We start from the raw sequence: 14,220 nt of genomic DNA on the forward strand, positions 1-14,220 counted from the left end.
TGTCGATCTGAAGCGTCACGATCTTCTGCTGAATTGAGGATTTTAGGGTGTCAACATCTGCTGAATGTATCAGTATAACGAGACTTTGAGAGCAATTGCCAAACTCATCCCCAATTCCCCATCTTGTGTTCCACAAACACAAGGATACTTCAAGAACAAATTTCTTTGCAAGTTGCAGCCTGCATAGAGCCGTCAATGTAGTAGTGCTAGTAATAATACTAGTTATATTTACAGGTATAAAGGACAACTTTGTAGGTTTGCAGCAACAAAAAAACCGGCTCGGTCCATATCCAAGTGGAATTAGCGACAACACGATCAGGAGAACAGTCCATGATGGTTAGCCTGTCAGCCATCCCCAGTAAGAATTTGTGGATTCAATCAAACCATCGCAAGATCGCGTCGACTCACCGTTGAGGTAAATCGGAGCAAAGATCTCAACAGGTTCTCTTGGCCCTTTCGACGGCAAAATGGCTAATTGTACTTGAACAATAAACTATAAATGTAGTATCCCACCATAATGCTGCCTGACAGAATCCTACAAAACGACCAAACAATTACATAAATCTAAAACTAATTTGTATCTTACATTTGTGAAGACCGAATTAAAGAAAGCAAAGGTGTTTGAAGGGTGACCATTACACGTATGGAGGTGGATCTTATGGCCATTAAACGAGCAAAGTTTTACCTGTAAGAGAGGAAGAATGCTATCGTGCAATTCCAGGAAAAGCTCTGATCCTGATGACAATCTACAGTGGGAGAAGCCCCGTAAATGAGAAAAGTGTTTTCATCACCAATAATAAATGCCAATGTTCCACAAGCATGCAGATCCTGGTTTGCAATCATTTTCATAGTAAATTCATATATAATGATGCTTGAATAGCTGTATGATTTACCTTTTTAAAAGCCGGAAACATTTGTGGAGCTCTTCAATATCAGATTCAACCTTTTGGTGTATATATTGTGTCAGAAGTTCAGAAAGGCTTGCAAATGCTTCGTTCCATTCTTCAGTGCCTGAGTTAGGGCACAGGGGAAGGTAGGAAATTACAGGTTCTAAAACAGAAGATAAAGGTCGACTGGAGATGGAGTCTGTGTGTTGCTCTGCAATAACATTCAGTATCAGGCAATGGCTAACTCTGAACTCTTCAATCCATTTTTGGGAATTCCCTGGCAGGTGACAAATCTGTGGATGTTGTTTTGGATCATCGCTTCTTCCATCCTGGGGAAATTTGTTTTCAGAAACATGTGAAGTGCTGCATGTAGGATCTCCTGATCTGTGCAATGGAAGCGCATTAAACAAATCAGCCTTCACATCCTCAGGTAATTCCTGAAGAACTGTGACGTCTGCCTGGCTTAAAGAATTTGGCATGAAATCATGCTGTATGACACTTTTAGTTGGTATATCAACCAATTCACTGGCTATTGAACGTGGAGCATTGGCTTGTTTTAATTCAGAGAGTTGTTCACCTGAAGGCCCCTATGAGAGTAATGGCAACAGTAAGAATAGTAGATTGATGATTCAAAAATGTGTACAACGTAGCAGTTTGAAATGTGTGCTTGCAAAGTTGTGTTTCAATTCTACTGATAAAAAAAAAAAGAGATTTGGAGGGAGAGACATCCCTCCAAACATTTTTTAAGAAGAAATTGTGAGCATGTTGAGGATTGAACACGGGACCTCGGGGTTGAAACCACACACCCCTTGCCACTGCACTATCAGGTGCATCTCCAAATGTAATGATCATCTTACCTTAATATCTGCCTCCTTTTTAAAATGTATGGAGTCTTTGTGCTTTCCATCTCCATGCAGCTTCGTGTCAAGAACAGGCACAAGATTCTGATCAACTGCTGGAAAAACAAGAGATTTTGTATTGCTTTCCTTGGCTTTGTCACCACTGGTTATCCCCAGAAAACCATGCAATTCTCCCTTGTACATGTCATTCATCTCATATATTATCTCTGGAGGAAGGTTCTTTAGGACCTCCAAATCAAGTTCGGACAATGGTGGCAGCTCAACACCAACTCGAGTGGACCTGTCACTTGGAGGGTTCACTTCTGATGAACGAGAAGTCCCTCCTATACCTGATGGTCTGATACTTCCAAAACCTCTCCGCTCGCTAGTTGCTACATAAGTTCCAAACAGTCCAAATCTTAATAATAAAAATCAACGGAACTAAAAGTTGCAAATTCAACATGGATAATGTGAAACAACATTAAAGAAAGTGCACTTTTTACAACAAAAACTACAGCTTGGTATGACAAGCAACAGACGCCCAATACCTGCATCATCACGATTTTTGAGCAAGCAAGCTTTCTCGGTGCTGTGTTTCTTGAGCTTGTCAGATGGTGAAGCAAGCCAAGATTCAAGCATATTCCCTTGTGGTGCTTCATGAAAAAAGAATAACAATTATAAGGAGCTCAGTGTCCAGAAAATCAGATGAGTCATATCAGCTACTGACAAATCTGTGCAAAATCAATTTCCCAAATCATAAGTTGCTTGATAAGCACTAAGGCCAATATGCTTCAGGCTTTTGCTGTTGTACAACAAAATTTTATATTGCAGCAAATGGTGTATTTATCTTCAGCTTTGGCCTTATTAATGTTAGCTTGATACACCATATTGACACACTCATGATTTCCTATTGAACTCCTGGCTGCATTTTCTTAAATCCCAGTACAACAATATGGCATTACTCTATAGAAAGCACTCGCCTTGCCACTGTCTACTGGAACCTATAATTAATTAATAGGAAGCCTGCATTTGCTTCCAATGTTTGGACTTATTTTAATATGCATAGCTTATAAACAGATTAAAATGCATAAATAGCAACAACTGCATTTTGTACATCACTACTGATGTGCAAAGAGTATTTACACTGAACAAAAAGGATTGGTTCAACATTATTAAGAAAACAGAATGAAGAGAAATCGAATAGTTACAATATACCTCCCCGAGCCAAATCTGCATGCTCAAGCCTTGAAATTTTTAGTCCTACTCCCCGAACTTCCTTCACATCTACCATATGACATTGTACAACTTAGTCTTCAACAAAGTAATGACAATGGAACACAGGCTCAAAGAGACTTTTGTTGCAGGATTTCTTAATCAAATAAAGCCCTACAACTTACCAACACAGAATGATGAGAATAACTGTTTTGCGATTCTCTGAAGGGTGACTGGATTGTCAGTTGCACCTGCAATCTTCAAAATATCGAAGGATAGAAAGAAAAATCAGAAGTTAAGTGAAGGCACAATGCACTGATAAAGTAAGTCAACTTGTGATCAAAATATGAAAATGGTGAAAAAGGTGATGAAATAACAACCATTTCCATGGTCAACATTAAAAGTCCAAATGACAATTACACAGAGTAGCAACTCAACATAGAACACAGACAAAAATAACTAACAATTGCATCTGAACGCATCTTTCCACCCTTACCGTCATAGATCGACTAACAGTTTCACAGTCACCACATCCCATAAACTTGATTGGCTCTCCAGCACCTTTCCTTCTTGTTTTCAACTTCACGGCAAAACAAATCAGTTATTAACCTTTAACCAGCAATTATAGAAAAGAGAGAAGAATGTACAGTCAATAAAAATAACCTTAAGGGTAATAGTACGACCCTGCACTCCACAACCTTCCAAGCGTAGACAAACCTCCTTGCTGAGGTTGACAAGAAAATTCTCAGCCTGCAAACAATACAAAAGGGATCAAAGGAAAAGATAGATAGAATTACAATGATTCATAACAAAGGAAACAGAATATGCTCACATCTTTGTTATCATTAAATCTGACTCCCCAATTGACTTCAGCACCGACAGATTTTGTTTCCTGTATTATAATATGTGAAGCAAAAGAAGTTCAAACAGATTGGTCATTCCATTCCAAATGACAGAGACCAACACAGTGCATGCTGTAGCCCAGAACCATCAACTATGAATAAATGCAAGCCCTTCTATCCCTAGATGAGGCAAAAACTTGTCCATGTTAACAGGAGAACATGTTATTCATAGCATGTCCTTTTGCATACTATCTTGAGCTATTGCTGATCCATTGTTGTATGGATGTATGACACATTTGCATTGCAACATATGTGTGGGTACACAGAACTTATCAGGAAAATACCATGTTTATAATATAGCAAAAATAAACAATTCACATATGCAGGACAGAAGTAATGCGGTAAAATAAATTGATATTTACAGAATACTCCATTTCCCCTGAAGGCTTTTGTGTCTCCATAAGTCTATACGGAAGTAAAGTAATGCCAGAGGGATATCCAGACATATTTTTCATCTTAGAATTTGGAATGCTTCAAGAACAGTTGCATACTTTATTGAATATTTGCAGAATGAGCAATTGTATAAGTCATAGCTAAAAAACTAAGATCAGCTTGATCTGATGTCATACAGAAGGCAAATAAATATTCTTTTTGGATACTTCTATATCCCCTGTACCCACAAGGCATGACATACTATTTGTCCATTGAAATTTACAAGTTTTAATCAGAATGGAACCTTGACAAAAGAAATGCAGATGACTTTACTATAGAAACAGAAACTAGGTAGCTTCTACCTGAACAGCTTCAACAACTGAATGATCAATTCCTCTGCAATAGTTCCATAACATGTCACCAATTTTTTTACCAAAATCCTTATGGAGAGATTCCTGCATAAGAAGTGTTGGCACATTAGTAGGTTTCTTGAAGGATATCAGTAAAGAAACCATATAAGAAAAGCCACAGCTCAGAGGATATGGAGAAAGACATGGCCATTACATGGCAGATAAGCAATACCTCATTAGAATTGTAACAAGTTGAGCAACTAATACACATCATATTCTTTGTTTGCAAAATAGTATGTTAAACAACACAATTTTATTGTTGGCAAACCTTTGGAATGTTGCGAAGCTGGCCGCAGTATTCCACTTCTTTGCTCTTTAGTTTATCTGAAACAGTATGACCAATGCCTGGGAGTGCTTTGATAGAAAGAGTATTTAAATATCCATCAACCTGTAACAAATACATGTTGCTATCAGACAAGTTCTATGCCCTTAGGAATGATAGGCTGCTAATGTAAGACACACAAAACTCTCATAAAGAAGAAAGCAAATCCAGTTAGAAATGATGTTTTGCTGTTGTTGGCTTAAGTTGTGTTTAAGACTTTCATGAGCTGCTAAGAGGGGTGTAAGCGTTGTGCGCATTCTGGTTACCCACAGAAAAATTACCTTCTTTTTTGTTTGTTTAGTTGTAACAGAACCTTGTTTGTGGGCTTTCTTACTAAAAGCCGGATCACCTGGTGTGATCTGTTTTCTAAAAAAAAAAAAAAGAGGGAGTGGATGCACCTTAGCTGTATTGAATTACACCGCTCTATATATGAAAACTAGTAATGTCAACTCAACCACCAAATATGAACTAACCAGGAGATGCCTAAGCTATAAATAAAGTATCATTCGATATTTTCCACAAAAGAAAACTTATACAAGAACCCAATTCCCAAGTTATGGTATGGTCGGTCAGATAAGTTATACTCCATGAATAGTTTTAGGTAAGATTTCTAAACAATAGCAGAGAAACTTCTTTCCTACATGAAATTGTGATTCCCCTTTCAATTACACAAAAGCCTATACCTTCAAGGTAAGAGAAGAATGCTATTGTAGGATTCACTGTACTCTAAAGTTATTGTGCTATTTCAACAATTAATTCATCAACCATAGCACTAAGGGACCATTTTAAATGAGAGAATTTTGTAGGAAACAGAGTAACTCATCTAGAACTACAAAAAAAATCTTTGTTGCAAACAAACCACTGTATATTGAGAATGGGCATAATTAGCATGCATATACCTTCTCAGAGGAAATAAAACACTGTCCATTTGGCTTTGCAGATCTGGTAGCTAAACGAGCTATGAGCATGTTTCCAGAAATACCTGCACTAGCAGAGCACTTTGTTGTACCAAAAATCTCATTCCTTATTTTCTGTGTTACTTCCTCTGGATTATCATGTAAGCATTCGGTCATATCCAGGAAAGCTTCATCACAACTCAAAGCCTAAATTTGCATAATGTTGTTAGAGGTTTAGACCTTATGTGGCAATAAGGCTGACGATGCATCCCATATATACATTCTGAGTAAGCATGAGTAATACAGCACAAACCTGAACCTTACTGCAATATTTATGCAAAATACCATAGAACTGGTCAGCAACCTGTAGAAAATTGCAACAAATCAATCCTAACAAAAGCAGTGCTCTGACAAAAAAAAATGAGGAGGAATTGACAGATATACCTCCCCATATGCATCGAAGTCATACGGAACAATCATTAGGTGGGGGCACCGAGCCTTGGCTTCTCTAACAAACATGCCAGCCTTTATCCCTGGAATACACAAACCATAGCAATGTCATGTTCAAAGGTGCTTTGTATAACCAGATTTGAAGTTCCAAGACAAACTTTTGATAAAATAAATGCACCATAATTTCGTGCAGGATAGTTTGCAGATGATATTTCCGCAGTTCCCTTAGGATTGTCAGAATGACAAACTGCTACTGGTTTGTCATGCAGCTCTGGCTTATTTCTGATGACAACTGATACAAAAAAGCAGTCCTGAGGTTGAAGAATAATTATGTCAAAGATCAAGACAACAAGTATTGCAGAAAAATTATGCCAAGGATCAAGATAAACAACTGAACTTCAACAAAAATTGACCTTCAGTCTTCAGTGAGCAATAGATATGTTACTTAAATAGAAGTTTTGAAGTTTAAGTTTAACGTCAGTTATTCTGTACTGCAGCTAGCCTGCTAATCCAAGGGAAGATTTCATTTTGCATTTTGGCACAGAGGCTCCAATGACAGGAAGACTTATTCATGATTAGATTGATAAAAAATTGCCAATTCATGCAATACATTGTATTGTTATCAGTTTTTACATTACTAATTTCATCCCAAAAGACAATGTGACCTTTACTAGATCATCATTTTTCATGCCTGTTGGTCTTACTACTATACTTAGAAATCAGACTGCAAAAATTGCAGACTGGTCAGAGCCAAGTTCAGAGCATTCTTTTCTTTCCGCGACCAGACTAAAAGATCCAAAAGTCATGAAGTAATATGCATAAGGAGTACAGCTAGAACTATCATCATATTTATGTTTTGAAAGTTTGATAGAGCAAATATTTCCCGTCATTGAAAAAAATAAGATTAAAAAATAAAAGATACAACTTATATGTATAGCTTATAAGTTACAAAAAGGATTACAAGATTACCATATCAATATGAATGATCGTGTTATTCTTCCCTGAATGATCACGGTTCCCCTTACTGCTTTTATCACCTAGTAAATTTGAGAAGCGCTTGCGGTATCGATTTCTCCAGGTCCCAATGAAATGCAGTCGAGAATACTAAGGTATCAAGTAAGAGGATCATAAATTAAACAGCACGGCATAAAAAACTGTAATAGAGCATTAAGAAAAGGATATCAGATGATATAATAAAGCAAAAGTAGCAGAGAGAGTGGAAATATTCAACATGCTTGTCAATCCATAGTCCTTACAAACACCCAAAAAAAATTTGGCCATAATTCCTTAGTAGATAAAAAATTCAAGGCTTAAGCCTGAACGACAATACCTTGAAATAGTTCTCTACAAAATTTGGATCTGTGAGGGTTGAATGTGTCCGACTAGAAGATTTAGTTGCATTTCTATCCAACGAATCCAATGACAAATGACTGCCCGTAGAGCTTGTACTGCACAAATTTGAACACCTTGACCTAATATCTGGGGACTCAGCAACATGAAGTTTACCATCCATGTCATTATCCCTCCTCTCTGAACATGCTGTTTCATAAGCATTACCAGCCTCATCAACAAAGTCTTCACTATCTTGTTCTTCAAACATTGAAGCTTTATGATCATCAGAGGATAGTGAGTCCTTTGATGCCTCCTCCTTCAATAGTGACCCTTCCTTTTCACAACCACTGTTATGGTCTTGTGATCCCTCCTGAACAGAAGAAGATTGTAGCTCATGGGAATTGCTTTGATCATTTAGTTCCCCCTGATAATGTCTCCCAGAAAAGAAAGAAGAAAGCTTCGTCTGCTTTCGGCTTGAAGAATTATGCTGACTTATTTGATACGGGACGCCTTAGTGAAAAATAAGAAAACAAAAAAAAATGCCATAAGAACAAGTGGATTAATATGAGTGGATACAAACTACATATATCACAAGAAATCATGCAAAGTGGCTATACATATAGAAGTAGCAACAGCGCAAGCTCACATCATGATTAAATTGTTTAGTCGACTAATTTGGTTAATTGTGCTTGCTCCAGACAGATAAATTGGGCATTTCAGCTACATGTCAATAAATTTTAATTTTGAAGAGAAGTATTTATGTCCAAAGAAGTAGTATGAAGTATCACGACTTAGAATAAAAGGTTTCAGGCAGATGTCAATAACCAAACCTGTTCAATAGGACCAAAAGAATAGTGGTAAAAAAATCAGAAAAGTACTTTTTCATTGCACTGATGTGAGCCAACCCAATCAAGCCTATGACTAACAGATTTATAGCAAGACATGGTTTTATCTAAGTTCACAGGCTCGAGCAATACCGTACAACTTACAACTCAATCAGACCTATTATTAACAAATGTAGTGCCAACGACATGGTTTTAGTTAAGTTCGTGAACTCGAGCAAAACCGCAACAGCAAAGCATATCATTCAGCTAACCAGCAGTAAACTGTTAGTAAGGGAAGGTGAACTGAAACTACAGCTGAGGAGTCTGTTCTCTGCAAGGGAATCCACCACCCAGGCTGGCTTGACCACTGGAAGTCCCTTACTGAATGCTCTGTATTAAATGGCAACACGATTACCAAAACTCACAAAAACAAAAACAAAATCTAGGGTTCCCTTTCCTTCAAATGCATTCTATACCTCAGATTACTCATTTTGCTATTTGGCAGATGGGTGCAGATGATGTGCGTCACCGTATTCCTCGAGAAGTAGTTGACAAACCGCCCACCATTATTCAGCATAATCTCCTTCAGCTCCTAACCAAATCCCATAAAATAATTACTACCATTTCCATAATCTCCATTAGTTTATCTAAGCGATCCCCCTTCGTCAGAATTTGAAATGTGCCAAAAGCTTAAACAAGGGTTTGCGGAGACGCGGGGGGGCACCTGGCTAGAGGGCACGGTGAAGCCGTCTACGAAGATGGAGACGCCAGCGAAGACGCCGCCGGTAACCTCCGCGGCGGACGTGGAGGCGTCAGCCTCGAACTGCGCGGCGAGCTTGCTGTTCTTCGCGGCCATGTAGCTCCCGAAGTCGGCGAAGGGGGAGGAGGAGAAGGCGCGGCGAGGGTTTTTGGCGGGGGCGGATTCGGAGCGGTTGGAAGGCGACGCGGGGTCGTCTCCCCTCGGCCGCTTCTGGCCGGGCGAGGCGGCGGTGGCCGGCGGCGGCGCGCCGCGGCCACCGGAGGAGGAGGCGCTCATGGCGGGCGGGCCTGCGAGGCGAGATGAGCGGGGCGGGGAATTCGGGAGCGCGCCACTCGATGACTCGAATGGTCGGGGTTAACTCGAGTCGAGTCAGGTGTCACCGTGTGAGGTGGCACCGCGACATACTGAGTAGTACTCCCTCCCTCCGTTTCAAAATATTTCACACCGTTAACTTTTTAGCACGTGTTTGACCGTTCGTCCTATTAAAAAAAATTATGAAATATATAAAACTACATGTGTACATGAAATTATGAAATAAATAATATTATTATTATTTATTTTTTTCATATCATTTGATTCATCGTTAAATACACTTTCATGTACACATATAGTTTTACATATTTCATAATTTTTTTAATAAGACGAACGGTCAAACACGTGCTAAAAAGTCAACGGTGTCAACCATTTTAAAACAGAGGGAGTAATACTCAGTAGCTGATAACCAAGGCTGTTTGGCCCCGAATAAGTGAAAAGGCATATTTACAAACGAAAAATAATTTGTGAACAAAATTCTTATAAGTTCTTATTAATCTAAAAGCACAAGCTGAAAAATTAACTTTGATAAAAAAAACCCTAAAATCAACTCCAAATTTAAGGTGGGAAATTCAAAATTTGACTGGTAAGTATAAGTATAAGTGAAAAGATGGGACCGGAGACGTTTTCGTGCCCTTCATCTGGTATCCATAGCATTAAATATATTGGCATATAGTAAGCAAAAAATTGATATGGCAAGAGAATTAGCGAGGAGATAAGTAAAAAGATGAAGAAATTATCTCTATATAAAAACTAAGAATAAAAAATAATAAAATATATGGATAAAATGAGAGAGAATAGAGACGATTGGATGAGAATTTAATTCAAAGACATCATCCGTTAGATATATATTTTGTATGCATAATATCTATACGACATGGCAAATATGGAAACTACTTTATAGTTTATGAGTTTGGGATGTCCTTAGCGGATCCAAGTATTGGTGACTCAAAATTAAAGCAAGTAAGTTAGAGGATCATCTTCCTACTCGCTGCGGATTACATCTGCTTGTAGTAAATGGTATATAATTGGTATATCGAAATAAGTTTCGTTTTATAGTGTGTTGTATAATTGAAACAAAATCATGTAAAATGTGAGCATAACTTGAATTCATACCATGTTTCACGAAGTTTCATTCAGATTTTTTTTTTGTGAATTTTACATGAACATATTTTTTGTGAAACTCGTGCATACAAATGAGCTGGTGCGGGTGCTATGATTAGAGACAATGCAGGTAATACTTCGTTTTTCTTTCCAATCATAGCTAGGGGGAGAAAGATATCGAGAGGATAGGTAAAACAAGGTATGCTATCAGTAGCATATAATTAATTGAGTATTTCTAAAATTGGATAAGACATATCCTATTACTACGAATCTGGACACGTTCAAATTTGGTATTGTTTTAAAACAACAATAATTTTACAAAACACACCTCATTTAGCAGACTGAGAAACTTTCGTGCAAAAAAACGAGTATTTCTTTTTTTATTTCCCATCCAAATAAACGCAAAGCTTATCCTTCTTTAGAGAGTTGAATTACAGAAGCCAACACCCTACTCTGATCCCCCCAACCACGCAAAGCAAGCTCACTAAAACAAAACGAAATTCCCCTTGCATCCACGATCAAATCACACATGTCATCATGTTAGCGAGCGAAAGACTGCTTTTCCCAGCCACAGGAAATACGCATCTAGTCGGCCGCGCCAAACGGCCAAACCCATCCACTACCTGCCCGCCGTAGAACGGAGCGTGACGCAACGCAAGTTACGCAACACGGTCGCGATGGGGGTGAGAAGAACACGCGGGTAGATATAGACCGACCCGACCAGATTGCGGGGGAAACGATTAAAAAACATCGCAAACCAACCCAAACCAAACCAAACCCGCTGCGCCCGGCATCGTGGTGGAGCAGAGGCAAGCGCTGTGTCGAAAAGCAGCCACCACCACCACCGCCGCGCCGAAGCGGAACTAGGCGGAGGAGAAACCAAAGCAAAGCGAAAAAAAAAAAGAAACTCAACGAAAAAAAAGGAAGGGAAAAAAAGAGAGGAAAAAACAAGGGGAGGAAAAGGAAGAGGGGGAAGGGAGACGCCACTGCCAAACCCTAGCCGAGCACCCCCTCCCCTCCTCCTCCCCCATCGGAGCCTCCTCGCCTCGCCCTCGCCCACCAAGCCCCCGCGCGCGCGCACGTGCATCCGGCGATGCGGAAGTCGAAGCAGCCGCAGCCGCAGCCGTCGCCGGAGATCCGGTACCGGGGCGTGCGGAAGCGGCCGTCGGGGAGGTACGCCGCCGAGATCCGGGACCCGGCGAAGAAGACCCCGATCTGGCTGGGTACCTTCGACTCCGCCGAGGTGGCGGCCCGCGCCTACGACGACGCCGCCCGATCTCTCCGCGGGCCCACCGCGCGGACCAACTTCCCCTTGGCCGCGCCGTCCGCGCCCCCGCCCCGGCCGCCGGCGGCGGCGGCGGCGGCCGCCACGTCCAGCCACAGCAGCACCGTTGAGTCATGGAGCGGCGGCGCCCCACGCGCCGCCGCATCCGCCTTAGCCCGCTCCGCCGCCCCCATGGAGGCGACCCAGGAGGAGGATTGCCACAGCTACTGCGGCTCCTCTTCGTCCGTCCTCTGCGAGGACGGCAGCGACGACGCGGCCGCCTCTCGCACTCCGCTGCCGTTCGATCTGAACATGCCACCTCCGGAGGAGGAGCTAGACATGGCCGCCGTGGCCGATCAGATGGGTATCCGCTACGACACGCTGCTCCGCCTCTAGCTCGCTAGAACACCAATGATTTGGAGTGGGGGGCGAGCTAGAAAAGATCGAGACAAGCTCTGCTGCTCCGCTCTGCTCCGATCTCTTCTTCGGCTGATCCGATGGTGTTCTCAAACTAGAAATGGATAATTCTTGCCTCCTTTTTCTCTCTTTTTCTCCTTTTTTTTCTTATTTTCTTACCACGTTGATGATTCGATATGTGAATAATTCTGTGATGTAAGCTGCGAGCAAGGAAATCTGAGCTTTTCCTTATCTTTCGCTGTGGTATTCCGAGTGATATCGCTGTTGTTGTTTCATTAATTGGAAAGGTAATGGAAGAATGAAGAGGAATTATTTATACACGGTGCAGTTGCTGCTTGCTACTGCTTGATATAAGTTCGTGTTGCTCAGATGAGCACAATATACATAGCATAATCTATGAATCAAAGTTGTCAAAATCACATACATCTCTTCATTGCAATTTCAAGTTTTTCTTATGAGTAACATCATCTGAAAGTTCTAATCCAAATGTTGAATTTTGCAGTGTTTCTCCTTCCTGCTGATGCTGATGCCATCTATTTTCTTGATTTCCTATTTCTCCCAAGGATTGACCTGATTGACATTGCTTCATTGTTCATGTTTTGTAGCCTTGAAGCAATTTCCACTGAATTGTCGGGATAGGAATGTCGTGTTTGTCTGGGTGTCTTATTGTGAGAAATTACAGGCGTGTGTGCTCACAACTGTGCTTGCCTAGCTTTTGCCATCTATGCAAATATACAAGGGATCCCAATATGCCAGCATTATGTTCTCTTTTCTTGTGTGTGTCTTTTGGCCACTGTGAAGCTGGAAACAAGAGGTTGATGCGAACTGGAAGAAGTTATTTTGGTGATTCTGGAGTAGGAAACAAAGAGGCTGAAGTGAACTAGATGAGTTCGTTTTGTTTCATGTTAATTACACTTGACAGCAAGGGGGTGGAGTGAGTTAAGGTCCTAAGGATGTTCTAATTGTCTGTTAAAACTTCTTGGTGCTGTGTAAGTTTGGATGCATTTGCCCCTTCGTTCTAAAGCACAAACCCTGAATCTGGATAAGCATGGTGATTGGTGTCAAGGCCTTGCTTGGAGCAATAACCAATAGGTATGCATGCTTGCACGAATTTTATATGAACTTCAATTGATCAGGATTCAGGAACATGGACTTTGACCTTACTGGGAAGCAACTTCTTGTGTTCAAATTCTGGTCCTAGAAACAGGCAGAATTAGCGGGAAGTGAATATCTAGCATGGTTGGTGTTGCAGCTTTTTTAGTTGTGGTCTTGTAGATACACTGGGGTTGGGTTTCTATTACTTTGAGTTGTAAGTGCCTGACAAGAATCCTCTACTGAAGGATTCTACTACTACTTGGAGTTGTAAGTGCCTGACAGGAATCCTCTACTGAATCTATTGTTGTCAAAAGTTGCAGAACTTTTGATCTCACTTGGGGAAGATACCTTCTGTAAATTTGATCTACAGAACAACTTTTTGATGTTATATATACGTACCAGTATCTCTCTGGCTGGATTTTTCACTTTTTTTCCCTTGTAAAAACTAATTTTGCAAGCATACCCTTAAAACACTTATTCCAAGAATAGATTCTTTTCACGGCGTCAACATCATTGGTATCGTGGTCCAACATGATAGTGTCAATGACATTGGCGTTGTTCCCGGAGAAGCTAATTCACTTATATGAAGAGAGATGGTACCAATATCATTAGCGCTAAGGACCTGCTTGTAAAAAAATTGAAAAATAATTTATTTATAATAAAAATATTTACAAATCCTCAGCACAATTGATATTGGCGTGACCCCTCTTCTATAAGTGACTTAGCTCCTCCGGGGAGTATAGAGGTTATTGGCGCCGTTAAAATTGGACCACGGTGCTGAAAAAGGGTCCATTTTCGGATTAATTTTTTAAGAGGTTTATT

The 14,220-nt window shown here is 40.4% G+C and overlaps 2 protein-coding genes across 5 annotated transcripts; one reads left to right on the forward strand and one right to left on the reverse strand.

The window, feature by feature from the left end:
• Nucleotides 1–84: 84 nt before the first annotated feature.
• Nucleotides 85–9,536, reverse strand: LOC4341904 (DNA repair protein REV1). Of its 4 annotated transcripts, none has more exons than XR_001546847.2 (22): nt 9,171–9,536; nt 8,923–9,038; nt 8,760–8,836; nt 7,621–8,132; nt 7,260–7,394; nt 6,469–6,601; nt 6,285–6,373; nt 6,154–6,204; nt 5,844–6,047; nt 4,891–5,010; nt 4,575–4,667; nt 3,771–3,830; nt 3,602–3,688; nt 3,435–3,518; nt 3,124–3,196; nt 2,942–3,010; nt 2,275–2,379; nt 1,745–2,118; nt 894–1,474; nt 686–746; nt 409–535; nt 85–342 (listed from the first exon to the last, which is right to left on the reverse strand). XR_001546847.2 is itself a non-coding variant. In XM_015787901.3 (21 exons), the coding sequence occupies exons 1-21, from the start codon at nt 9,480–9,482 to the stop codon at nt 494–496; spliced, it is 3,378 nt and encodes a 1,125-aa protein (XP_015643387.1). In that variant the 5' UTR covers nt 9,483–9,536; the 3' UTR covers nt 85–493. The 4 variants fall into 4 exon arrangements, 1 of the variants encoding a protein (XP_015643387.1); XR_010742044.1 differs by having other exon boundaries at nt 149–342; nt 894–1,464; XM_015787901.3 differs by having other exon boundaries at nt 85–535.
• A 1,855-nt stretch (nt 9,537–11,391) lies between these two features.
• Nucleotides 11,392–12,621, forward strand: LOC4341905 (ethylene-responsive transcription factor 3). The gene has a single exon (XM_015785536.3). It carries the CDS (start codon nt 11,716–11,718, stop codon nt 12,280–12,282), a length of 567 nt encoding a protein of 188 aa, XP_015641022.1. The 5' UTR covers nt 11,392–11,715; the 3' UTR covers nt 12,283–12,621.
• Nucleotides 12,622–14,220: the final 1,599 nt, after the last annotated feature.

Source organism: Oryza sativa, chromosome 6 (genome assembly GCF_034140825.1).
Source record: "Oryza sativa Japonica Group chromosome 6, ASM3414082v1".
NCBI lineage: Eukaryota > Viridiplantae > Streptophyta > Magnoliopsida > Poales > Poaceae > Oryza > Oryza sativa.

Excerpts from the sequence above, each read along its gene's own strand:
- LOC4341904 (XM_015787901.3), bottom strand. The coding sequence starts at position 9,482 with ATGAGCGCCTCCTCCTCCGGTGGCCGCGGCGCGCCGCCGCCGGCCACC. Across the intron at positions 9,039-9,170 it reads TCACCGTGCCCTCTAGCCAG|GAGCTGAAGGAGATTATGCT; the intron begins GTGCCCCCCCGC and ends GGATTTGGTTAG. Across the intron at positions 7,395-7,620 it reads TTGTAGAGAACTATTTCAAG|TATTCTCGACTGCATTTCAT; the intron begins GTATTGTCGTTC and ends TTGATACCTTAG.
- LOC4341905 (XM_015785536.3), top strand. The coding sequence starts at position 11,716 with ATGCGGAAGTCGAAGCAGCCGCAGCCGCAGCCGTCGCCGGAGATCCGG.